The sequence below is a fragment of the Lethenteron reissneri genome, chromosome 11, assembly GCF_015708825.2.
Source record: "Lethenteron reissneri isolate LAM-NWPU_2019-01 chromosome 11, ASM1570882v1, whole genome shotgun sequence".
Lineage (NCBI taxonomy): Eukaryota > Metazoa > Chordata > Hyperoartia > Petromyzontiformes > Petromyzontidae > Lethenteron > Lethenteron reissneri.
Window position 1 is genome coordinate 1,506,898 of NC_083789.1, and position 27,912 is coordinate 1,534,809.

The window sequence follows — 27,912 nt, forward strand, 5'->3', positions numbered from 1 at the left end:
AACGCTCGTGAGCCAGTAGTGGAAACTCCACATTGCTATGGTGGGGATCATTCACTCCACAGCAGCACAACAACTTCTGACAATGTATTACTATTTTACTGACCTCGTAGGGATACAACACTGAAACCACTTCTGATTGGGATTTTAATTTTTGACGATTTGAATTTTCAACCAGACCATCGTCCAGCTGGTTATAATATCATCATGATCATTATCATGATCATCATCATCCTCACAGCCATGATCAATCCACTGCTGGATATACAACATGTACATTTTTTTATTATATATTTAAATATATACAGATGTTTTCACGATTGTTCAACTGTAAACTGTTCTGAGCTAAAGACGCTGTGGGGTTTTATCCGATTGCACCGAGGTACGAGTATTAACAACGTAGTGGAGGGACACACCCACAACAACTTGCTCGGTCATTTCTGGCGGCTTTGATTTGGTTCCACCTTGACAATAAATGCAACGAGGTTATTATTTTTATTCTGCTTGCAGTGGGTCAAGGCTTTCCTGGAAGCAACCGCTTTTGATGTGCTACTCTTAAGAGACAAACGTTTTCCATCACAGTTTGACGAAATGAAAGTGTAACATCACTCACACGCGTGCGCGCCGAACCTACAAAGAGTGGCGAGACGGCGACGCTGACGACGATGATGAAAGAAGCGTGAATTTTCCAAAGTTTTCGTCACAAGGATCTTTCTTTTTCAGTTCAAAACTCGAACCAACATAATTCAGTCAAATCATTCCACCGCCTTTTTTTTAACCACAATGTAAAATAATAATAAAAATTTCAACGGCATCGCAGAGTAAAACTTCTGAAATGTTTGCGAGAGTTCAACATGAAAAGGTCCACGTTGGTTCCATTTATAATCCACTGACATGTGCGAGGCAATGCGCGGGTAATAACGTTAACATTTCTCATATTAATCCATCACTCGCGCCCATTAGTCTACTCGCGTTTACAAAATATTACTTCAGCACGACACTTCGGATTTCGTGTAACGGTCCTCATGTCCATCCTAAGCCTTTTTGAAACTAACTTGCATGAAAACGTTTAACCTTCCATTCGAATACACATTTGATAAATACAGTATTTATATACACACACACACAAACACTTTACCATAACCGTCGTCTTCAACAAGATGACATAAAAACGCCGAGAAGGGCCCAACCGCATGAAAGAACGTCTCTGTGAGTTGCAATACCCACCCACCCTCCCGTCCGTTTAACTGCAGATCAGCATACTTAGGCGGTTTAGTTTTAGCCTCCGATACGCAAAAACCCGAAGATCTGCAAGGCAACAGGACAAAGGTGAAACGGTCAAGTTTAAAGAACCTAGCCCACGGCCATCGGCAGCTCCAGTACTCCCTCCCCAGCGCCCAACGCAAACCCAACCAACCCCACGGCCCCGCAGCCCGGCTCCCACTTGTCTCCAATCTACACGAAAGGGGATACATTGAGTGGAGTCTCTGGAACCAAGGGTGCTTGCTGGGGTCATGCGCCATAATTGCGCTGTCAGTCTGTCGGCGTAACGCGACCCCCCCCCCAGCCCTTAGCCCGAGCGCCGGCGCTGACCGGACGCGGCAAGCCAGCAGCCCCAGCCACGATTCCGTTTCTCCTGCCGGGTTATTTTATTTATTTTGTTACATTCATTTCCTCTGTTTTGGCCGTTTATAAAGAGTTGTGTTTTTGCTTCTTCCACTCACAATGTGAAAGATTTGAAGGCAATATAAATGTTTCTTGATTTTTTTTTTGATATATACATTTTTTTTTATTTCCTTCCCTCCTTCAACTGTTTCTTGTTTCTTGTTTGTCACAGACATGCGCCCAGCGACACTGCCCGAGTTCCCACTCTCGCAAGACATCTTTTATTGCAGCCATTCTCAATTCGACTGGACGGAGGCCTTCTTCACGCCATGGGGTTTTTTAGACCATACTTCACCATGCTGGTCAGTGCAGGTTCGTGAACGGGGTTGGGGGGGGAAGACCTCGCGTGATATAAGCTGCTGTTAGCCATGGCTGGGAATCGAAGTCGGGTCGCCAGGTTCATAGGACAGCACCCTATGAACCTGTGTTTCTCTCTGTTGTTAAGAATCCTTTACTCATGAGAATTCAACCGAGTAGAGTAAATATTGAAACTGGTCGCAACAATGTTCATGGCCTGTTGAAATCTCAAAGTCAAAAGACGATATCTGCCAGTGTGGTTTTTATACAAAGAAACAACAACTCTCTTGTAAACCAGCAAGCGCCGCTTCCACGGCTACGCGGTGCAGCTGACCAACGCCAAGACACGCGGCCGCGATTCACGGTGGAGCACCGCTCGCTTTCCTCACCCGCTGATTTGCAGCGGGGCATTGTTTGCTAAGTTACGACAACTTTAATAGAAACTTTGGTTCGAAAGTGACATGACCTCTGCATGACAGCCCGCCAGACAACAGTGTGGGGTGAATTGGGGTTATAAGCAGAAACATGAGGGACTCATTTCGCAGTGGTGAACAAGCATCAGCCAAGCAGGGCTTGCGTCTCCTGTTACTAACACCACTGTACTCGATACGTAAAAAAAATGTACTGTAGCTGGTGAACGAATATGAGGCGATGGCCCATATTAAGAACGAAGGGGCAGTTGTAAAGTATTGGAGACGACATATTCGGATTTGGTGCCTCAGAAAGAATGAGGAATTTCAACATCATTGATTTACAAGTGGCTAAAATGAGCAAGCAACAAATCTTTCAATATTACTCTTCTAAATTCCATTAAAAGTGTTCAACTCTGAGAAATTCCTAGGTATCCATTGGAAATCCCAGAAATAATTTAGTGGCAAAAAAGACTTTGAACTGTGAGAAAGAAAAAGCCTACGGAACACTAAAAAAGTTAATAAAAAAAAGTTTAAAAGCCAAACTGTTTAACGTTGAATAATTTTAACGTTTCAATTGAAATATAGATCAGATAAGCACTGTGCCTGCTGAAAGAGTTACACTCATGTCTGCCACTAATATAATTCCATGCAGTTGATAAATTATGAAACAGTTGGAAATGTGGAGTGCACCGAGGTGGCAGGGCTTCGGTTTACTCTGACATACTCCCATCTCGCCATGGCCCTACAGCTCTTGCTCCAGCACAACACTCAATTAAACCGCTTTTGAAACCAGGAGTTAAATGTAGGCCTTGACATTTGGGGTAATTATAGGGTCAGGGCACCTTTTCTCCCCCCACTTGTGTCTATTCCCCCCCGACCCCTTCCCGCGCTCACTTTACCAAAATCAACCAGTGATGACATATGCCCAGGTCACAAGATCCAATTCGGGACGTAAATCACCCGTGAAGATCTCACTGTCACAGCAACACAGACGCTCTCGCAGGGCTCGTCCGTTGGCAGTGGAGCAAACCGCCGCGCGGGATGCCGCAGGAGAGCGTCCCGTCGACCTCGAGGTCGCCGCTTCAGTTTCCCGGGCGGCGGTTCAAAATGTGCCAAGTTACTTAAATCACCGCACACCTCTGGTCCATGTGACGGCACGCTTGGGTAAACCACGGCGAGCGGATTGGCGGGTCGCAAGTGTTGGCACTTCCACCTCCTCCTCCGAGACATCTCGCCAGGATTGACTAGTGGGCCAAATACCCACGACAGTGGCTCTCTCGCGCTCGCTCTCGTCAAAGGGCCTTCTACCAGCAGTGATGTGAGGAAGACATTGCAGGCCTGCACCTTTACCGTTTCCCCTTTTATCCAGGTTAAAGTAGGGGCTCTGTTACAAAAAGTATTTTTGTTATCCACCTTCTACTGCTGCAAGCAAGGAGCAATTGTGAAGAATACTGATTTCAGATTTTTTTTTATGTTTCCTTAAAATGTGTAACAGTTTGGAAGTTTTTTTTTATTTGCACAAATATATGAAAAACGTGCAATACCGTCCAGACCCACCAGAGTGCATATGCACAGCAAGCCAATCTAGAAGCTGTAATGTTGTCAAACTAGAAAGAAAGTCCAGATCTGCATGCTGAAATCATAAAGTAAAAAAAAAATTATTGAGCCTCACCGGGAACCGACATTGCCGACGGTTATCGGGCAAAAATAAAATGACCAACGGAGATTTTCGGAACTCACATCCAGTGCTCGTTCTCCACAACCACAACACTTTCCCCCGCCACCTTTAAGGACCGTGATGACCTTCATAATGGTGACAGTTTCAGGACGTTGCATATCACAGTGAAGCAATTGCATATCACAGTGAAGCAATGCCTATTCAAAGCTGCCTCTTATACAATACACCATAGCGACACACGTTGTGAACGTGCTCTTGTCGACTTGTAATTAAACATCCCACAAGAGACGGTGTTGCTGAACCCTTGACAGCGCTGACAGCCTGCGCAGCTCTCAGCGGCTGACCGGCCAAGAAGAAGGATCGCGATGCAACACATCGGCGGAGAGACACGCGATGGACACCGCAATCAGAGCCGCTCCAGAGTCAACGCTTTGATTTCAGGGGGCGGGGGGGGGGGGTTTCCCCACCGCTTCCGCAGCCGACTAAACGCAAACCTGCCGAGAGAGACGACACGAGACCGGTACCGACAGCCATATGCCGCGCACCTGCGCGCACGGCCTCGCGGGATGACTTAGCCGAATGGGGGATCCTCGGCGGGGCCGGGAGAAGGCGGACGCCCGGCTCGGCGGGGTTTATAAACACAAAGCCCTCCGGCGGCGGCAGAGGTCGCTTCCCCAGAGCGGTCCGCGAAAAGCAGCGTGGCCGGGCTGCACTTTGTAGTTGAACTGCACACGAGATTCTCCCCGCCGCTGCACGGGGTCATGCGAGGGACCACGGCGGCGCCGTTTGTCCCCTCGTCGTCAACGTCGTCAACGCCGTCAACGTCGTCGTCAACATCGTCAACTTTGTAAACGTCTTTAACTTCGTCAACGTCAACGCCGTCAACGCCGTCGTCAACGTCGTCGTCGTCAACATCGTCGTCAACGTCGTCATCAACGTCGTCGTCAACATCGTCAACATCGTCAACTTTGTAAACGTCTTTAACTTCGTCAACGTCAACGCCGTCAACGCCGTCAACGCCGTCGTCAACGTCGTCGTCGTCAACATCGTCGTCAACGTCGTCATCAACGTCGTCGTCGTCAACATCGGCGTCAACGCCGTCGCACCTCAAGCAGCAGAGTTGCCCAACGCAGCCAAGGTTTAAAAAACACAATACTGTACATGTAGTATAATGTACGGACAGCACTTATTGACTTCACATAGTGTACCGATAACAATGAAACAACACTTCACGTACAAATCAACCTCTAAACCCACTTTGGATTAGCTAAATCCTAACTTTGATCACCCAACGAGATGGCTCTATCCCGAGGGACCATTTTAACCAGCACCTGGGACAGGAGGTCATAGTAGGCATCCGACTCATCAGCCTTGCCTGCATTCAAGACAAACAAAGACAAAGACCCCCATATCGCCATTAGAAGTTTGGGTATGGCCGCCTCTTCGAAGACGTTTGGTCTTTGTTTTGAGGTCATCCCCAGAAGAGGCCTTCGCAGGAACGAGAATAACGGAACGTCAAAACTGAAATCCGACTCATTAAAGAGAAAACTCGGCTGCATCAAGCCGGGGACCCGGCGTCGTTATCCGACAGCTCAAGCTCCAGGTGCACAACACTGGTACAACTCCTCAGCGACGATGAGGGAGTCACCCTCGACACGTGCTTTTAAGATCCATCATCGCCATACATCTGGGCCAGAGCGCGCCGTTCCATTTGTAGCACACGGCAGCGATACAGTGCTGGGAAACTGCACTCGCATACTTTTATATTTCACTGGCTTTTTTGCCTGTCTTTATTTTGCGGTAAATCTGAAATATTCAATAGATAAATTGTTCAGCTCATGATTATTAATGAGGGGGGTGGGGTTGCCCCATGTGGAGTGACGTCACCCGTTAATGGTTATTGGGGAGGGGTGCGGCATGTGGAGTGCACGTCCGTCTTGTTCGTTAGTATACATTTCCACGCGGGCATGAATATTAATGAGGGGGGGGCTCTTTTGCAGTGACGTCACGTACGGATGTAGCACTGTGCTGCGTATATTTTTCACCGTCACTTTCTGTAAAGAAACGTCATATTTAAAGCGACTTTGCGTAATAAATTATTTAATTCAGCTCGACCTTCCTCTGCGTTAGTGTAGAAATCCACTCGCTCATGAATATTAATGAGGGGGGTTGGGCCTCACGTGGAGTGACGTCATGTGCGGGACACACATTCTTGGCTCATTATATGAGTGTATAATTGTCAGTACTGTACACCACTGTGGTAAGATAACGACGACAGCTAATGGACACAATGAATCATCACGCCCGGCACAACTACGCACGATAAAGAAAAAGCCCAACAGAACATTCAGTCAACACATCAAACCTGCTTGCAATGTAGGCTGCACACATTACACATGCATAGTACAATCGAATGCTGCCGCAAACTATCATTTTACAATTGCAAATTGCTTCTTTAGATAGGCACGATATCAATTATTTTACATTATTATCAGGAGGCGAATGCATAAGTAGGCCTTGCATGTGCATACAACGTTGGCCATCTTTGCATGACGGTTGTCCTCTGGTGGCTATTTGATGAAATCAACACACGCATCATTGCGACGTTGGCTACCCGGTTCCGCACCTCGCCTCGTCAGACTTCAGAAGCTCATCAGGCTGGAGCCTGCATAACGCAAGGAGACGACCCTCGTGAATAAGAACAGGCGCTGTAGGTCACTACGGGGAGATGTTGTCAGCTGAGGACGGTGCAGCGAAGTCTAATGCTGGACTGTACCCAGCTCCGACGTCGTTACGCAAAGCAGGTAGCCCCCATGGCACGGACAGCTCCTCACGCAACGCCGACAAGTTGGAGCCTATTCTACGTGTTACACCGATGATCCCGTTTAGCCGGTTGCCGGTGAGCAGGTGGCGGGGGGGGGGCGCGAGGGGAATAGTGGCAGAGCCACAATGGCGAGATGTTGACTACCTCGCCTGGTATACAGGAGGTCGTGGGTTCGATCCTGACCCTGACGTCTGCTGCTGTATATTTGGAGTTTGCGTGTTCTCCCCGTGGCCGCGTGGATTTTTCTCCGGGTTACTTCGGTTTATTTTTTCCACTTTTAGAAACACGCGTTTTAGAGTATTTTGGCCGCTATAAAATTCCACGTGATAATCCACTTCATTGGGCTATCATTTGTGGCCAGGTCGCGTCTGAGAAAGAGCTCCGTAGCTCCGTGGGCCTTAGCTGGTGAAATAAAAAACAGTTGAGTTTTGGTGCATACGGTTACCTCGCCCGATGCCAGCAGAGAGCCGAGCCGCTGCCTCAGCGCTTCGAGGATCCGACCGCCATGGCCGTTGCTCTCCCCCAGCTTGCACAGAATCTGTGGGGACCAGACGGCAGGAAATAAAACCGTTTAGCTCTCAACAATCACTCGCCTGCTGTAGCCGCACGTTTACGCGGGGGTCTGTAGAACCCAATGATCTTGGTTTAAATGTAAATATATTTACACGTGAAATATATAGTTCAATAAACTTTGCCGGGGTTAGAAAAATAAATAGCAAGAGCACTTGAAGATCTATTTCCCCTGATAATTTCACGGGAATTGTTTTGCTTTGTTTCAAATGTACACATTAGCTCTGCTTTAAATTCAAAAGTATGGAGTCTAATTACCACGAGCAACATTGGTGAAGAGGAAACGCTTTCTACTGCTAAACGTAATTACGGCTTAAAATCTGTATTTTAAATAACAACTCCACTAAGACCGCCAAAATTCGGAAATACCCTGCAGGCACCCTGGTGATCAATTTTTGAAGTAAGTGAAGAGATTAGACGTGAATTGTTTTAATAAGAACGGAGAGGTTAGCCACAACTGTGCTGCCCTTGACACAACGTCTCTGCGAGCCCCGGGAAATTACAACAAGAACCCCAGAGGTGTCTACATCTGGCTCGATGAGCCATGGCCAATGACAAAGAATCACAGCAATCCGATACAATTCCTTAGTCACGGTCCTCTGTGTGTTCGTGCACAAATTGTGTATGTGTGTACTGTGTACACTACGGGGAGCGGTGGTGCAGCGGTTAGCGCGCTGCGCTACGAACCCGGCGACCCGACTTCGAATCCCGCTCGCAAGCAACAACAACGACGATTATTTGAACCGGTGCTGGACTTTTCCGAGGTCGACTCAGCCTCCAAGAGTACCTGTTGCGGTGTGTAAACATCAAGAGTGGGGAGACAAAGGCGGCCGGACGTGGTGCCGGCTACCCACCCGCTCTTGTGCCGTGCCAGCCTTCAGAGGCGCTCGCTAGCAGTACCTGCTCCAATAATCTGTTGAGGCTACAGGGGGGGGGGGATATTTGTCTTTGTGTATATGCAGAATGTATGACTGCTCACGTCCTTATTCTTGTCTATCTAAAGAATACATTAAGAAGGGGAAAGAAAAATTAATGCATGACAATATCTGCTGACAGTTGTGATGTCCCACGTGCCGTTGATGTTTTTGCGACAAAATATCTAAAATAAATATATTGGGATTTCTTTTTTCTTTATCACGAAAACCGAACTCTCCTCAGGCCCAAAGAAACGGAGCGGCACGACGCCTCGCTGCCAGCGGCGTCTCCAGGCTGCGCGGGCCACGGGGCCAGTGGGGTCCCATTCTAGTGCTGTGCCACACAGGGCGGTGGAGCGGAACTCTACGGAATTGGTGAGCAAACTCCGAGCTGTACGTGGGCTCAATGTGTTGTTTGTGGATATAGCAGAGGGGCCTTGTGAAGGAAAGTGACGTAACATCGCACCCCGAATCACCATGGCGAGCCCGCTATTTCGCGGACACACTGGGTATGCGAGTTTACAAACTGCACTCGTATTATTACGACGACGACGCCTTATCACCCAGGGAAGCCTCACTGGCTCTCAAAACTCCTTCTAAAGGAGTTTCCTGCCATACTTGTGCAGTAGGAGGAGGTGGGGAGGCTGCTGTGTAATCCCATTTGAGTGACTTGCAAGTCATGTTTCAGCGTTGTGATGTTTGACCAAAATACCCGGTCCAATGGTTTTAAACCCATGCAGAACAGGGGGAGAGAATACCCATAACTCTTCACAAAACGGCACCCGAGTTGGGAATCGAACCCAGGCCCATATTGCCGTGAGGCGCGGGTGTTCCCACTGCGACCACCGCTGTGCTTTCGTACTTTGGGAGCACCTCAGCAGGTTTTGCTTCAGCAAGTGCCGAAGACGATCTTGACTTGTCCTGCTCGGTTCGCCGGTTGAAAGGTCATATTTACATGAACTCCCCTCACACAGGCAAACATTTGCCACTGATCCAGGACATGAATGTGCAATGCATGACTTGTTGAGTAGCCGCCAGAGAGTTAACAACGATGGTCTACATTCACGTATATTTAAGCACAATAATTAAAACAAGATAAAGTGTCTCTACACGTCAGCGAGTGTTTCATTCCAAAATGTACTCAAAGGTGTGGTTTATATGTTGTGACGTTTTAATGCTGTTGTTTTTACGTACTGTACAAGGGTGAACAAGTGGAAATAGGCAAAGGTGCAGCCCTTCAATTGCTTGCTCAGGCCATACTAGCGGAAGGGTCTCCCCAAAGGAGAAGGCTCTAGAGAGTGTTTTGGCCTACTCTTCTACGCTAGTCAGATGTCTTGGAAGAAGTGGGAGTACACACACTACACCCCACCACACGTGCCCTACCAATGGGCTAGCTGTGTTGCGACCCCGTTACACCGCTGAGTCCAAAGAGACAGTGGGGAGGGTGGAAATGTTAAAACCTTCCACCGTTGTTTCAACTGCCGTGCCGGGAGATCGAATCGGAGCGACGACCTCTGGATTGCAAATCCGGTGTGCTAACCGCGAGAATGTTGTCCTTCCGCTGCAGGTCCCCCGTTGACAGCATACATAACTCATACCTGCGACATTTTAATTTGTCGGTTTCGTTTCAGGAACTAATCCTTCTGACGAGTGGAGACCGGCGGTTTCCCTTCGCGTTGAGCGGCGCCGCACGAGCGTTCTCCCGGCCCACCGACCTGCTCGAGCTTGCGGAAGAGCTTGAGGTTGTGGCCGGCGTGCGTCCGCTGCAGGTGAATCAGAGCACGCGCCGCGGCCAGCGCGGTGTGGTCGGGCCACGGCAGCGAGCGCGGCAGCAAGCGGTAGGCGTCGTCGAGAAGCCGCTCCCCGGCACGACCAGGAGGTCCTCTAGGGAGAGGGGGGGGGGCACGGGGGGAGGGGGGGCGACCAGGGCAGCCACGATCGTCAGCCACAACAAAATAAATAAACTCAGCTACTAGAACCAAATAGCGCAACTTTACTTCTACACCTCCATGACCGCTGGCACAAGCGAGCCAAGCAAGCGGGGGGCGCCTCGCAGTGCGTGTGGTGTTCCACCGGCGAGCTTTCGTGCCGAGCTGGAATACGCTGGCCTCACGTGACGTCCAAATCTGGACTGGCGGGCCCAAGCGGGGCCGCGGCGGGGCCACCGGCGGCGTTCGCTCGCCGCGGCTTCACTCGGCGCAGTGTGAGGACGCGCAGGCACCGCGCCGTGCATGTGCATCCACGACGCGTGCGACGCGTGCGACGTGAGTGGCACAGCAGCTCCGGGTCCTGCAGTGTCTAAACGAGCCGGGCGCCCCCTGAGCCGTGCAGGGCTGCCTCGGCAGGGCCCAGTTGCATGTGTAGTGACATAAGAAGGGAGGGGCTGCTGGGGGCTCTGGGACCCTGGGAGGGCCAGGCACTTAAGCCTCTTGGCGTCAAGCGTTGGGTTCCCAGGCGCTTATGTGTGCTCTGTGGGATATCTGGAGGCGCACACGGCCCCACCCTTCGTTGGGGACTGGGCATAAAAGGGGAGCTCCCTGGACGATCAGGGCCAGTCGAAGCTCAAGACCCAAGACACAAGACCAGCCATCTGAGGACCCTGGGATGCTGTGAGAGCGAGTGGTGGGACTCTGGAACTCCCGACTCTACGACCTTGTGAGGGCGAGTTCCAGAGCATAGCCAGAGTAGAGTATCTAGGCTGTGTACCTAGGCTGTGTACCTGGGAGTTGTAACAGAGTATCAGGAGTGCTGGAAAGTTGGAGTATTGGACTGTTGGAGTGTTGGATTGTAATAAAGAAGTTATCTCTACAAGTGTCTCCGGAACCCGTTACACATGTACAGCGGACTAAAGGGGTACAGCATTCGTTTCCCCAGGGGAGAGACGCTTCCACAATCAGTGGAGTTAACGTCTGCTGTTTTATTGTACGAATGTGGTGTGCTCTTTACGATATATACGGAATATTTATTTTGTAATGATAGTATGTTTAGTTGTATGTTGTTGTGTTTATAAATCTGTGGGCCTTGGGTCCACATGTTCAACCGTTATGAATCAACTTCGAGATGTAATGACATTTTAAACCTGGCAAGATAATGTAATCATGGCGATGCTAATCTCACTGTAATACAACAAGAGGCATAACAAACCAAACAAAGTTCACTCACTCGGAGAGAGAGAATTCCCTAGAACAGCAGCAGAGCAAAGTATCGTGTTGCAGAATGGCCAGCCTGAGACATCGTGACCTTCCCTAAAATCCTTGAGGCAAAGTTTAATAAACTAAGTGGAGTCTGTTACGTTGGCTGACCAAGAGGGGCTTTCATGCAGGCCTATCAAACAAGTCCTCAGATCTAGGCCTCACCTAATCACTATACAAACGCCATAATTTTCTGTACATGCTCTACAATAGTTTATATCGTGTAGAAATACTTTAGACTTGTGACGTCAACCTCACTTCACCCTAGAATGTGATTTTACTTTCAGGGGGAAAAAAACCAATGAATCACATTTTACTTTTAGAAGCCTCCAACTCACGTTGACCATCTCTTTATGATGAGGATGGAGTTTGCATTTTGGGTGATCAAAAACCTGGATAGCACGTTGATAGTCTCAGAAGTATCACCAATAACTGCATGAAACATGCCAATGTATTGTTCGGTTTTCTACGCAATTTGTCTAAATCCCAGCACTCATAATTATAAATATCGCTTTGCCTCGTGCACCAATCTCATAGCGGAGTTCGTGGGAAAGTGAGGCGCCCGACTGCATAAAGAAGAGAGAGTCCAATGGAAAGGTTTTTTCTGAAGTGCAGCGAAAAATCTTTTCTGGGGCCCATTCTGTGCCAAATGCGGCGAACCGCTCTGCGATTTCAATTTTATTTTTGGTCTCATGACATGACGCTGATAGCATAATTGGAAATTACATTTTATTAAAAATATGCAAACGCCACAACGGAGTTTCGATGAGATTAATATTTCGTCAAACCAGCCGTTTCTGCTGCAATGAAATCCACAAAGTTTGTAATAATTAGCATCTGCCGTGGCGCAAGACTCGGTGATACATCAAGCCAGAGGCATTCTGCATTGCGGGGAGACCACGGCAGTCTGCTCCACCTCTTTGCTGCTAGCAAGGATCCCTTAGCCTGGAACGAGGCCGAAGTAAAGTTTATTGTCAGAGGATTAATAGCAGACAGCCTGAGCATGCAGCTGCATTTGGGCTCATAGGATTTGAGACGATATTACCGTTAATCAAGGGCGGAGTGATTAAAATATTCCACTTGGTTCGGGATCCAGTATGGCCTTAATATAGACATACCATGGCAGCACATCACCTTGGAACAGCGCATGGTTTACTGGCTTTTGCACAGCCCCTATTAAACAGAGAATCCCGTCCTTCAAGAGAAACAACGAGGTTTAGGCAGATATTCATCACCGGTGGTAGTGACAAAGGGTTGTACGTTAATATCCTTACCATAAGACAGATGTAGCTAATGACGAAACATTGTTTGTAAACGTTAAGTAGTACAAGTTATGAATCAAAGCAACTTTTCATCGTTCTGACGTTAGCGACTGATGCATTGCATCGTACGTGTGAACATGTATTATGTAAATATTACGCAAATCATATGAAAATGATTATCCTAAGATAGATTTTAAATGAGGCTAATGAAGAGAAGACAAATTTACGAACAAGAGACAATGAGAAACGATACAATAAACTGTCAACGATTCCTCAATTGAATCGCAATCCCAAATAGTGACAAATTATTACAATTAACCAAATCTCTCGGTATTCAATACTTACAAAAATAATGTTAATAACACGACCATAAATCGTATTGTTATTATCTGATGAAATCATAAATCACCCACGGCCAATCGCCACTGGATGAAGACCTCCACGAGCTTTGGCGATCCCTCACGGTGCCCCGATGCCACAATCCACCCCACAGCAACTCCATCTCTTTCGACGTCCTCTGGTGCACACTCCACCCCTCGAGCTGCCACTCCGTTGTTCGTCTCGACCACCGGCCATCGTCACTTCTTCGTGACGTGCCCGGATCAAGCCAACTTATTTTTCTTAACCCGTCAATGCGACGTCCTGAAATCAAGGTTTGTGGCAGGGATTAATCATAATACACGGCATACATTTTAATCTTGCTCGAACACTCTACGGTGGAGCTCCTCAGTTACTTTAAAAGCTTTTTTTCTTTCTAAAGCTATTGTCAGGTAGTCCAGAAAGCCGTGCCTAGATGCGAACCTGCCGAAATAAAACCCGATTTTTTTTTTTCGGTTGGGTAAAAAAAAAATCTTATCGTTTTAATTAATCGTGTGTTTTTCCAAGCGTTTCGTGATGTTTTTTGTTGTTGTTGCTGTTTTGATCACCGAATACAATGCAGCGGCGGCAGCGGCTCCCTTGAAGAAAGAACGATATACGGAGCAGAAAGAAAAATCAGCCCGCCCGATCCGCATTTCCAAAAACGTGACCGGTGACCCCCATCGTGGGATGTTAAACAGCGAGGAGGTCAGACCTCTGGCAACGGGAGGCTGATCGTCAGACAACAACAAGCGGCGCGCCCCGTGTGCGAGATGCACACACGCGCACGAACGCACGCACACACGCGCGCACAAGCACACACGGGGACCCAGCTGAAACAACGCAGCACTCCCAATTGCGCGCACTGCATCCTAACTCCAAAGTAATTTTTTTAATTTGGTAACCACCGACTCATTTCTGAAAAAAGAGGGGGGGGGGGGAATTAAAATGATTTACTAATTGCGTGCCGAGGGTAGTGGAGGCACGTAGGAGGGGCTGGGGTGGCGGGGGGTGGCGAGCAGCGGCGGGGGGGGGGGGTGAGCAGCGAGGGTTGTATGAGCAGCAGCAGCCTGGGCTGGCTCCGCGAGCGGGGCTGTGCGGGCAGCCAGGGAGACAAACTGCAAAGCGACCTGCGCTGCTGCTGCGCGCCATGCTTTCTGGAGCCCAAAGCACGAATCTTAATGAAGGACTGATGCCATGCAAATAATTGCATCATTAAGGTATTTGTAACATGTGGGAGTTATTTGGGGCAGAACAACGCGGCATTGTCTCAGAGCGCAGGCCGTCGGGGCCCCGGCTGGGACGGGAGTCCCGGGCAGTGGAGGCGCGCGGCTCTGCAGCCGCCGAGTTCCAGCGATTATGAAGTCGCGCGCGGCGGCAGGCATCAGCGCCGGTACCTGCGGCTGACCCGGGCCCTCTCGGGGGCATTAAACGTTTCACTGCCGACTTTGTTGCTCTGCGCAATTTTCATACAATGGGCGCAACATCTTAAAACCGCGCGAGTTTTTATTTTTTTTATTTTTGAGTTTAACAAAAATATATATTAAAGTTTTTTTTGGTTACTCACTGAAAAGCAAACGCGCTTCGGCGCTGTATTGTGACATTTGATACAAGGTCCGATTCATGCGATGGGTGGCAACTGCTTTTACATTAATTTCTGAGCAAAAAAAATAACGATTTGCCAAAAAATATTGGTAGTTTGGGGAATAAAATCCCCACCGAATATTGGCATAAACGACCTTTCAGCAAGCACGTGATTAATACCCCGAGTATGTTCATCGAATAAAACGTGTTCGTAAACATTTAGTGTGCGCACATGACTCGTGTTGCAACTGCATGGCCTTTTAAAAAATATAAAGTATTTACTTGCCTTAAAAGTCTTATATTTCATTTAAAAAAATACACACTGAGTATGCATAGGCAGAAACAGAAGTGTCTGTTTTATAACACAGCAATCTCAATTGAAATGTCAGAAAGGAGCATATTGAGTAATAAGTGGAGTGAGTGTTGATAGTGTTGATATCACATTCTCAGAGCTTCTCAATTACCCTTGATGCAACTATCCCCTCAAAAAGAGGGGATAGTTGCATTAAGCAACTATTGTGCCAATTGGACTTTTAATCCAGTCATCTGTAAAAGCTGCTATTATCCATGACCACTTAATCAGCATATCATAGCTAACAAGATAAATGCATCTCCCAACTTCCCTTAACCCATTGAAAAAGATTCAAAAACAATTTCCGATTAGCGTATTCTCCGGATTACAGCACACTTTGGAAAAGGAGGTACAACGCATCCCAAACTTTGCTTAAAATTACGAATTTTTATCCGGATTATCACCCCCCAAACGTTTTCTTGTAAAACTGGGGAAAAAGTGCATCTTATAATCTTTTAGAATACGGTATAATGTATCCTTATCCGTTGGCAACAAAACACGTAGCTACGCAAACTAAACTAAATGTTCACGCAAGTTCTTGCAACACATTTGCATTGTTTGGGCAATCACAAAACACGAGATTTCCCAATCCCAACTCAAAAAACACATGAGCCTTGACCCAAACATGAAAATGCGAAATTATATTGCTCGAAAGTGGGCTGCGTTCAAACACAAACCCGCAGGGTGGCGGTGACGCGTGGAGCGCACGGCCTCCCGCGGTTCCTTTGTGCACCAGAAGTCTCCGACTGTGGCCCGAAACTGAACCCACGTCAAAGGTGGCAAAAACAGGGGCAACTCCGGAATGTCTTGCTCTCGCCGCCGCCAGCGGAAGAGCTTCCACTTGGGGGAGCTCTCGTAGGTACATACTCTTATAAAAGCTCGGTTATCACGAGCCCTTCTGGAGGGTATTTGGCCTACTATTCCACGACGGCCTGACTTCATGCAAGAGCTGGGAGCGCCCCACACTCCACGCCACTGCCGTGCCACACTGGGAGGTTGAACCGGCGACCTCTGGGTCGCTGCAAGTCCAATGTACGCTCGCCGTTACACTGTTGTGGCGGCATCTTTCTCTTTAAAGATATACACAGATGCGATTAATTTATTTTATTGACGTGCAAACGCAATGGGCAGGTGCCATTGCAATTGAATGAAAAACCTAAAACTGTTTTTAAAATGTCTCATTAAATCTCTCCTGTGTCCAGACAAGTTGATCTGACAAGGCTTTGCGTTGCTGTAAATAAACATTGTCTCAAAACACACACACACAGACACACACAGACACACACAGACCCTTGAGCTCATAATCAACCTCGAGTCCTCAGGGCCCAACTCTGGCTCAGAGCTGCATGTCATCCAATCGGCAGAAGCATTCGCAAAGCACAATGTGCAGTCGACGTCCAGAATCAGGGACGATCGGTCAACGTGAAAGTCAAACACCGAGATAGCGAGACCGAGGGGCCGGTTGGACTTGAAGAAGCACCACTGGTCCGAACGATGATCTACGCCAAACATCAACTTGGGGTTTTTTGTGGCCTCTGTTTTCGTTTTGCACTTAAGACGTTAACTTCATTTAACATCAAGTGCGGCGTTGTTTGGAGCTCCGTCTCGTTATAGTCCAGAGCCAGCAATTCCACGTGATATGTTAAGATACTTACTCTGCAGAAAGAAAAAAAACACACGTGCTGCCTATAGAGTGTCTGTCATTCAGCCCTCCCCCAAACTGTTAAACCAAATCCAATTTACATTGTGCAGGAACTCATGTCTCCTATTAGCTCTTAATGCTCTGTTTTCAGGTCACATAATTAGGAGTAAGCAAATCTTTGCGCAAACCCAGGCAGCCATTGCTCCCTCCAAATCTCTTCCAGGTGTCACCGTTGCATTGGGCTCAAGAGGGGGGGGGGGGGTTCAGGGTGGGGGGCAGGAGGGCCGGGGGGGGGACAAAAGGGAAGGGGGCAGGGGCGGTGTTTGCGGGGGCCGGCCTGGGGTTGGGGGGGTTGGGCAGGGGGACGGGGGGACTCAAGGAGGTTGGCCGAGGAACAAACTCGAGCCGAGCCTCTGGCCTTTCCTGTTGGCCGACAAGAAGGCAGTTTGGGGGTCCTGATGGAGGTGGGGGGGGGGGGTGAGGCTGGAGCCAAGCCAGGGGCCAACCAACCGCATAACAACGCCCGCCCGGGTAAACCGCGCAGCAGCCAACCACGCGCCGGGTCGGGCAGCCCAGGGCCCCGATAGCCGTGGCCGGCGGCGGGGGGTTTGGTGGCGAGGCATTTGATGGGGGGTTTTGCAGACGAGTCAACTTCAGTCGGATCGTAGCCACGGATCAGTTACCGCCCCGTTGCCAATCCGCTGCTGGCCGACGGCCTCCCCACGCCGCGTAGGTCGTGGGGGGTTGTTTGACCGTACTGCACCGCGCCGGTCAGGGGTCGGTGAGCGGGGTGGGGCCGGCGGGTGTCGAGAAGCGGTTCAGAAGTCACTCGACACCGGAGTTAGAGCCGTGGCCGCGAATCAAACTCAGGTGGCCGAATTTATCGCACGGTGCGTGGACCGCAGCCCGGCCGCTCCACGCCAAGCATAGAGAGAGCCTCACCAGCATTACCATCACCACCATCACCACCACCATCACCACCACCACCACCACGTGTTGTTTATACCGTGCTTTCTGTGCTGTTCATCTCGAGGCGGCATTATGAAAGTGCATTTGGGATACTTAACAAAACATAAACGCTGCGCTGGAGTTGACTCTGCTTTTTGTCCACTTCTTGTGCTTTTACGTTTCTCTCTTCCTCCGTCACTGCCGCTAACCTGTCCAATTCACCCACCCACCCGCCGGCCGACACATCCCACCATCATAGTCAATATCCTGCGTCTGTCGGAGCCACGGGTCAGCACGCAGAGCGCTGCGCACGACAAACTGCTGCCCTCTGTAGTCTTATCACTCAAATCCAGGAGGATGCCGCTTGGCCAACGCTTGCTGGGGTAGTTTCCAACCTGCCTGCCATGCATCCAAGTACGCAACACCCTGCCCGAGCACACTTCCCTTTACAAACATGCAACGGCATTTACGCCTCGTGTAAAACCAAGTTACACTATCGTGTCATCATCATCAAAGGCCACGATCGATTAATCCGCTGCTGCTGCACGGAGGCACGCGTGCACACTTGCGCTAAGTTGAAACGACAGCCGATAGATAGGCGAAGGGAGATCCTCTGTAATCCCATTATGAAGAGAAACGGACACCACGACTCTGCAGCAAAACAGACGCTGACGATCAGTCAGTCACCGATTGTTAGCTCTGCACCAGCAAGATGAAACATGCAATGTACGAGCCAAAATCATAAAGCAAGTAGAGGCATTTTGCACAGATCTCTTAGAGAAAATAAAAAAATATAAACCCACGGGCGACAGATACTTTTTTCAGATAAGGCAGATGATATTCCAGAGGCCAGCGATGCCCTTTGCAGTATAAAAACAAAGAGACCCCCCCAGACCAGATGAAATAACTATAGACATCATCAAAGAAGTGGGACCAGCTGTGGAAACCAATTAGCTGACCTATTTACTAAGTGTTTACACAGAAATGAATTTCCTCCATTGTGGAATGATCCCTCAATTATTCTTCCGTTCAAAAAGGAAGACAAGACCAACTCGAACAATTAAAGAACGATTAGCGTGTTATCGCGCACACAGAGACTGCGCGCTTTCCATGAACGTCGTAGGAAAACGAATTATGGCATTTGGAGAGAAATCCCAAAACGTGTGAAGAGGATGGATTTAGCAAAGTTGCCCCCACCAGTGACCACAGACACGGAATGATCCCAGATCACTAATATAATCTTATTAAACAATATAATTTACAGCCCATTGTCAATCCACCGCTGCATGAAAGCCTCCCACGGCATGTCCGTAAATTGACGTTTTGACCGTTTCATCTGCCGCGCCAGGAGATGTGATTGAACTGGGGCCTCCGGACTGCAAGGCCAGTGTGCTAGCCATTTGTATGTATGCATGTTCAACTTCTTTCGCATTGTACCGAGCCAACAAAGGGATGCAGCAGCAGCATCCCTGGTGCTAAAACGGAAGCGATAATCCGTTCCATAGACAGTCTGGTTACGTGAACAATCTATTCCCGCCTTCAATAAAGTATGCATGCGCACAATAAGAAATAAAGTAAGCATGATCGCAATAATTTCACCGTGTAACTGCATAGCCTAGCATTTGCTAAATATAATTGTAAACATGTGCAACCGCAAGCAGGTGCACACACAATGCCTGGGCGCAAAAATGCATCGTCTATTGAACGTTGAACAGATATTTGACGTTGCCTGTGCTAGAGTTTCACAACAATGCATTCCTCCACGTGTTTGATTGCACTCCGGCAATTAACTTGTTTTTGGTTTTACTAATAACGGTCACGGAGAGCAAGGAGACGAAGCTGTAAGCACGTGCACCATGCTGGGCCAGGTTTTGTTATCACCGCGGGACACCGTGAAGCCACCGGTAAAACTGGCCACTTTAATAATCACAAGCTCCACCTCATCGCCATCATCGTCATCGCCATCAGACAGCCAATCGACTGCTGGATGAAGGCCTTCCCATCTATCTCGGTCCTGCACTGTATCAATCCATTTTGCGCCCACGCTGATTTCGCCGCTCAATCTCAGCGCTGAACGTATCCCCGTACACGCTCCCTCCTTTGGCTGCCGCTCCACGGCCAGTCTCGACCACTTTAGCAGGTGCCGCATGTTCCGCAGGGCTGCTCTACGAATCGCGTAGAGATAAAAGCGCCACAGCTCTCGTCTGGAGCCAATAGCCAACAGAGGGCAGGATCAGGAATCAAACACAGCAGGCATATATTTTCACTCAGGTAATCATTAGGCTCGTGCAAATATTTTTCTAAACATTACCTAGGAACACCAACGCGTATAATAATGTAGCAGATGCAAAACACACATTTTTAAAGCTCAAGTATTTTTTTATTGTTATCCGCCGACACAATCTCAAGTAACCAACGCTACGAGGAATTCCGTCGCACGCAGCTTGCGGTAATCTTAGCTGCTCCTCGTCAAGGAGCGCGAGCCCCACCGCTTGGCCCCTTCCACGTTCACCCGCGGCCAGAGCCCACACGGCACAGCCCCGCCAGCGAGCTCCCCCACGACTGTGACAGCAACCCCCAGGGAGGGGGGCAGGGTGTGTGGCACAGTGGTCGCGCACTCGTGCACCACAGCAAGGACGTGGGTTCGATTCCCGACTCTGGCGCCTGTCTGCGCGGAGTGTTTGTGTCTGTCCTCTCCCCCTGTTCTGCGTGGCTTTCCTCGGGGTTCTCCGGTTTCCTCCCAAAGTAAAAGAACAAAACACAGATACAATGTAACTGGTACTGAACAAACAGCACATTTCTCAAATCGGATTACACGTGGCAAAATCGCCCCTTCCTGGAACAAACAAAAAAAACTTGGCAGGAGCCAACTGAAAAAGAGTGTTGAGACTCAGCGAGGCTTTCCTGAGCAAAATAGCAAAACAATAAAAATACTTACGCCAGGTTCAGATCTGATCAGTTGCAGAACAAGATCGCTCTCGAAATCGCACCACTGAATCGATTATCGCCTGCAACTGCTTTGTCCGCATCTGAGCGGGCAGTTGCGCATCAAGGTTCCCGCGTGTGGAGATCGCTCGCGTGAGCGTCGTCGTGCTTCTGGTAACCGCTGTGTCCGTCTCCTTCGGTACTGTCAGCAACCAAGTTGCGCGCAACCGATGGCAGCTGAGCCGTGGAAGACGGCCTCTGGAATTCGCTTAGCAGTGCACAACTATGTCGAGCCGTTTACTCTCTTCACGCGTGTGCGGTGGTTCGTTAGCGCGCTCAGATTTTCCGCGAAGCAGCAGCAGCAGCGGATGGTGAGGGGGGAGGTCGCTAAACTAAAACCGCCGCGAGGAGCGGGAGGCATCAAACTTCAGTCGGACCACATCACCCCCCCCCCGGCCCCGAATCGAAGTCGATCGCCAGGCGGTAGCCGCGCGGACAAACATCGCCGCCACGACGAGGCATCGTCAGGAGTCGAGTGCCGTTGCCGACAGCACCGTCCGTCTCGCAATCCCAGGCGCTCGCGTGCCGGGCCGGGCGCCGCATCGTCGTCCCACCGCTCTGGGGGCACGGCGCGCTGATGAAACCTGTCAGGTGGCAGATGTTTGTAATTTTCGCTAATATAGCCGCGGCAAAACGGCGGCGGTGCGGGGCGAGTGGACACTTTCGCCGGTACGTTCCGCGGTGCCGGCTCCAATTGCGGCGACCCTGACGCTCTCTGGCAACTGCGGCAGATGCGGAGTTCCCTCCCGCGGCGGCAGCAGCGGCGGCGGCGCGAGTCATAGTGCAGTCCGCTTCAATCAGCCTCTTCAGAAGCCCGCCGCCAACGCCTCTCGACATGGAAGAAGTTCACGTTGATTAATCGCGGGGGGCTGGGATAGAGCCTCTCGGTTAAGAGCACTCGCCACTAAGCGCCCGTGAAACGCCAATGCCAATTGGGTGTCCAAATCTGCCGGGGAATTTTCTGCACGAATTTACAAATTGAGATTTGCCTTTCAACCCCCCCCCCCCCCCCCCCCCCCACGTAATAATAATTCGGGTAGCGGTGCAGGGCGGTGAGAGGTGGTGAAGACTTGGAGAGAGACCTTCATTCAGCAGTGGATAATAAGGCATAAAGCTCTACGCTGATCTTGTGCATTATATTAGAGCCGGCACTTATGAAGACAAGGCGCTATTACCGATCTTTTTTTTATAAACACAATTCATGTCAAGATAGAGCATGCGCTAGCAATTCTAAATCAAGTCACTTATCTGTTGTATGAAGTTCGGGGAGCTGTTATTATTCTTATTGTGACGTAGGGAATCAAGTCGCATATCGATTTCCGAGTTCATTGCCTGATGAAGCTTACGAAAGTTTGGGTGAAACGTCGCCATCCTACGTTGATGTTAAATTTGGTCGTGAAATGACTTAAGGCGCCAGCGACGAGTTTTTTGATCAGCGTTGATCAATACATTGGCCCGTATAAATAATATTGTTGTAAAGCTTGTCGGGTGGTGGAGTGTTAATGTCAATAATTTGGGCATAAAACTACCTGGTGAAATAACTCAAAAACAAATATACACTCAAATGTAAGTATAAAGGTTAAGCTATTGTCAATTAAATGGAGTGTTAAAGACGAGTAAATGTTATTCACCTTTAACAAATGCATATTGATTCCATAAATGTATGCTGAACTTCTTTCGTACCGTACGTAGCCAACCGCGCTAATCGGAGGTGCGGGGGAAGGACAAAACAATTACACTGGTCAACAAGAAAAAATTCAGGCCTGGACTTTTGCAGGGTGCTGATTCCAATCTGATCTCAGATTTGCTCTATCATCTCATTTTTATGCTATCGGCATACCCCGTTTTCATTGATTTTACCCGAAGTTGTTGCGAGTCAGTGACTGCTTTAGTGTTAAAATATGGTGTTGTATTTTTAGGATAGTGTGTTTATAATATCATTGTATGTAGATATTCACATTTATTTAATATTCTTCTTCTGCAGTTTTAATTGAAAATCCAATATTTGATATCTCAAAAACCTGATGTGATAAGACAAAAACTGATGCCAGATTTGGAATCAGAACCCCAAAATTACTTTAAAACCGTTGGAATACCTTATGCCAGAAAAAGTGTGTTGACCAGTGTTATCACAAAAAGCAGTGTTAATCGAGTTTTCAATCTAGATTTAAAAGTGCATAGATCCAGTGGCTTCCTAACGTAGCTGCACGTGTATTCCGGACATTCCCCATAAGAAGGAAAGGTTCTCCCAAAGGGCCCTAGAGATCTGCCGGTCTCGAATCAATGCTGCTAAAATTGCGGACACCTCAAATAAGCCGTGGGATCGACGGACTGTGTGAGACATCGTTTGTTGATGTTTGTCTGTTGTGAGACGGACACGAGAAGGAGGAGATAGAATGGGTATCCATTCCCTTGAATGGGTCCGGCTTGGAGAGGCGTTTGATCTACTGGACATCTGTGCAGACAGAGCTTGAGTTCAACATGTAGTAGGCTTCCGCGACCAATATGATTAATAATAAAGGATGTTGGGTTAGATCGCCTAAGTATAAATGTTGTGTCGTAACCCTCCACCACCCGACACCGCTAATTAGTAAGGGATTTGTCACGTAAACAAAACGCCAATCAGTTACTACTTTAGCCCACCGCTGTGTTGGAGAGTAAATCGACAACATTTACAATTTGAGTAGTGCGATGTTTCGCTGGTAATAAAAAAAAAACTTTATTATGAAAAAGAGCTTCACGGCTAAGGTGCCGTCCATAAATGACGTCACGCGATTTTGGGGAACTTTTGACCCCCCCTCCCCCCCTCGTCACACGGCGTCACAAAAAGTCAGACCTCCCTCAAATATGACGTCACAAAGCTCTGCCCCCCCCCAAACCATATTTCCATTTTGAAAATAAAACATGCTTCAAATCGCTTTATACTATGGTCATTGTAGTGCGTATTTAATGTGGCCCTGCACTCTGATGTTGTAGGAGAAAACATGTATTAAAAAGGCGTTGGAAAGCTTAAATTTTGCATAAAATTCACTTTAAAATATTCAACGTCTAACTAAAATGCAGATGTTCAAAATATTATATTGAAATGTCTTATAATTATAAAATATTTAAAGTCATTGTAACTATAAAAAATACTTTAAACTTTGTAGTAGAACGAAGCAAAATGGAGAGTACAATTATAACAATCACATATTCATTCCACAGAATGAAAAGCCCTGGTAGAATCATTAAAATAAAAATGTTTAATAACAATTATTAAAAAAATGTATGCTTCTCCATTCTCCCATGGAGAAGCAAAATGCTTCTTCATAGAACAAATAAAAGGTGACCTCAGTAAATTTAAATAATCAAATAGTTAATCATGAAAATTAATCAAAATTAGTGTTATAACAATTATATTGTTTAAATTTATATAAAGTTGCGCATTTTGATGTTACGTCACATTTCTCAAACCCCCCTCCCCCCCTCGTCACACATCGTCACAAATGTCTGACCCCCCCTCACCCCCCCCCTAGGTGTGTGACGTCATTTATGGACGGCACCTCATCGGATTCGTCGAATATAAATATTTTGATGAAAAAAATAATAGGTTTTATCCTTTCTGATAATAAAATATGAGGTGTTAAGATGTTCAAATAGACACCTTTTCCAAGGCATCGCGTGAGGGTAACAACTATTATTGTTGATTGACAACTCTGACACGGGGCACAGAAACTGGACAACAACAAGGGGGTAGACCCCAAACAGTGACATCATCACTCCTCACGGGGGGGGGGGGGACACCCGGGGCACGCGGCGCGCTTTGCCGCGGACCCCCGACCCGAGCTACCAACGGGACACCGCGGAGCACGCGGGGCGCTTTGCCGCGGACCCCCAACTCGCGCTACCAACAGGACACCGCGGCGCGCTTTGCCGCGGACCGCCGACCCGCGCTACCCTACGGGACACCGCGGGGCACGCGGCTCGCCTCCAGCCCCGCAGCAGAAATCGGCGACGAGTCGCGGATTTCTGGATGAGAATCGCGGATTTCTGGATGAGAATCGCGGATTTCTGTATAAATCGCGGATTGTTGTCACCGCGGTACCATTTGGTGACGAGAAACAGCGGCAGCGTGAGAGCAACACAAACACGCGTGACGCCTCCTGCCACGACTGCTGTACATCACTGCCAGCAGCAGCAAGCAGCCTTGGTCAATCCACTGCTGGATTAAGGCCTCCACCCCCCCACCCTCCCCCCCGATGCTCTGCGATGTAAATGATAATCCGCCCTTCGCCAGCCCCAGCCAGAGAGCGGCACTCACCTCGCGCACGCTTTGACTTTGTCTACGAACTCGCAGTAACACGGCCTTGATGACGATGCTGGTGGTGATGCTTGCGCCTTTGCCGCTGTCATTGCTGCTCCTGTTGTCGCTGATGATAGTGGTGCTGCTGCTGATGATAGTAGTGCTGATGGTGGTGATGATGATAGTGGTGGTGCTACTGATGGTGGTGCTGCTGATGTTGCTGCTGCTGGTGGTGCTGATGATGACGCTGATGATGGTGCTGATAGTGGTGGTGCTGCTGATGATGGTGCTGCTGATGGTGGTGGTGCTGATGATGGTGCTGCTGATGATGGTGTTGCTGCTGATGGTGATAGTGGTGATGATGGTGGTGCTGATGGTGATAGTGGTGGTGCTGATGATAGTGGTGGTGCTACTGATGGTGGTGCTGATAGTGGTGGTGGTGCTGCTGCTGATGATGGTGTTGCTGCTGATGCTGCTGATGGTGGTGGTGCCGGCGGCCTACACTCATCGCGGGCCGCCGCCGCCTCTGGCGTCTCGCGAGTTGCGTGGCGGCGGCACCCGCGGCAGGGCAGCCCCGAGCGCAGCAGCTCGAGCAGCAGCGGCGGCGCCTCGTCTCCCTGCACCTCCATGTCACCCCGGGGGTGTTACCGTGAGAGGGACGAGGTGTGTTACCGTGAGGTGTTACCGTGAGAGGGACGAGGAGAGACGGGGTGGGGGGGAGAGAGCGCGTGGAGCCGGCGCAGCGAGCTCGGCTCCACGTGTTGCGGCTCGCGATCGGCGCAAGGGCGGAGCAATCGAGCGAGTCGAGAGAGTCGATTGCGACTGAAGCCGTTCCGATGATCGTGACGATGATGATTTGGGATGGGGACGCCTCGTTCTGAATAATCCGAGCCGCGTGTAAATGGTTCGTGGTGCGGCTTCTAATGCGGAGAACGCGACGGCGCCACTCCCGTTTGCAATCATCTTCTGGAGCAGTCTGGTACTGGTGTTACAGGGTGGTCCAGATGTCTTGTGACCCCCCCCCCTCCCCATTTGATTCTCTGAAACGTAAGATCTTTTTTCGAAGTAATGTTTATTTGAAACAAATTAATATGCAAAGGCACAAAAAAATAAGGGGTTAATTATTTGGCGGGTCACAAGACATCTAGACCACCCTGTGTGCATGGCTACCCGAAGGACAGAAGGCCCCACCAGAGACATCCCGCATCATCGTCCAGTCGAAGCGCTTTGATGCACGCGGTCAAGCATTCACGTGGGCGCCAGCATCCACGTCCCGTGCTGAGTGGGGGTGGTGGCCCACTCCCTTGAGTCAACCACCTGCACCGACCGGGAAGGTCCACAGACTCTCTTCTCTTCGATGCAAAAGAGACGAGGTGACCTTTTTTCAAACCCCACGTTTCCAGAAGTCAATGTTATCAATGGACTTGCTACAGAATGTAACAATACAGCTACACACCGCGTGTAAATCTTGCCCCACACATATCGGTCCGTCTCCTGGACATCTGTGAAAAAGAGCTTCATAGCTTATCGGATTCCTGCAGTATAAATAAATATGCTGATGTTGTGCTCCAGCCGCGACACCTACAGCCGCAGTGCTTTGCCGCTCTCGCAAACCTCGCCGGTTAACCACCACCTCCTCCTGCAGCCTCGGAAGTCGTACGGCCCCCACCCCTCTGGGCCCCCACGGCCCCCACCCCTCTGGGCCCCCACGGCCCCCACCCCCTGGGCCCCCATGGCCCCCACCCCCTGGGCCCCCACGGCCCCCACCCCTCTGGGCCCCCACGGCCCCCACTCCTCTGGGCCCCCATGGCCCCCACCCCCTGGGCCCTACACGGCCCCCACCCCTCTGGGCCCCCATGGCCCCCACCCCCTGGGCCCTACACGGCCCCCACCCCTCTGGGCCCCCACCCCTCTGGGCCGCGCTCTCCCGAGTTCCACAACTAGACGTCGAGGCCACTTGCGCCAGCCCAGCGCAGGGCGATGATGATGATGCTCGTCGCGTCAACCTCGCTACAGTCAGAACCTGGTGACCTCCCCCTGATCACCACATCCCCTCCCCCCGCACCACACCCCCAAATCTTCTTCTCTCACCTGGCTGCTGATGTAGGTGCAGAGCGACGGCCACAATGTCACATTGAGGTGGTGAAGCCAGATAACCGCGTCACGTGCAGCGGAGTGTATCGCCGTGATTAAATTTTGAATACAAAAATTCGTGGCTGCAGGAATTCATATTCTTGGTTCTTTCGGCAAAGTCACGTAGATATTAAATGAAATTACAAATAAAAGCAAAAAACCACGATGTTTCGATCGCAACACAAGCGGTCTTCATCAGGCGAATTATTTTATTTTTATTTTCTACCTACGTGACTTTACCGAAAGAACCAAAAATATGTATCGCCGTGATGTGGATCGGGGGCATTGCGTGACATCCCCAAACGTCGTCTCTTTATCGCTGCTCCCCTCGTGAACGGAATCAACCCCAGACTTCTCCTTAGCGCTGCCTCTGTCAACAGGAGGACGTAAATCATTCCACATCCGTGGGCTGGCATCGTAAAGCCAATTAACGTATCCTACACACTCGGCCTACGGGGGTTCTTTATGCGTTATACTCAGGCTTACCTTTTGGCTGTAGCGCCGGCACTCCCTTGGTGACTCGATACACATGCAGATAATGGGGCAGTGTTCGGTCGTGTGATAAACAGGCGCGGTGGCGAGATGTTAACCACCTCACCTGGTACACAGGAAGTCGTGGGTTCGATCCCGACTCTGACGCCTGCTGTATATTTGTAGTTTGCGTGTCCCTCTCTCTTCCCGTGGTCGGGTGGAATTTTCTCCGGGTTTTCCGTTTTTTGCCGCTGCCACATTGAGACACGTGCGTTTGGAGTATTTGTCTGCCATGAATGTCCGCGTGGTGATGAAAAGCCACTTCGTTGAGCTGTCCTTTGTGGCCA

General features: G+C 49.5%; 1 protein-coding gene across 1 annotated transcript in view; it reads right to left on the reverse strand.

Annotated features, from left to right (window-relative positions):
- LOC133341255 (protein ALEX-like) overlaps positions 1–25,983 on the reverse strand; it is a 48,646-nt gene extending 22,663 nt beyond the window's left edge. The window contains exons 1-3 of the mRNA XM_061549745.1: positions 24,980–25,983; positions 10,074–10,242; positions 7,320–7,412 (exon numbers count right to left, since the gene is read on the reverse strand). Coding sequence (XP_061405729.1) covers positions 7,320–7,412; positions 10,074–10,242; positions 24,980–25,590 — 873 coding nt within the window. The 5' untranslated portion in view covers positions 25,591–25,983. The remainder of the gene's footprint in view (positions 1–7,319; positions 7,413–10,073; positions 10,243–24,979) is intronic.
- Positions 25,984–27,912: the final 1,929 nt, after the last annotated feature.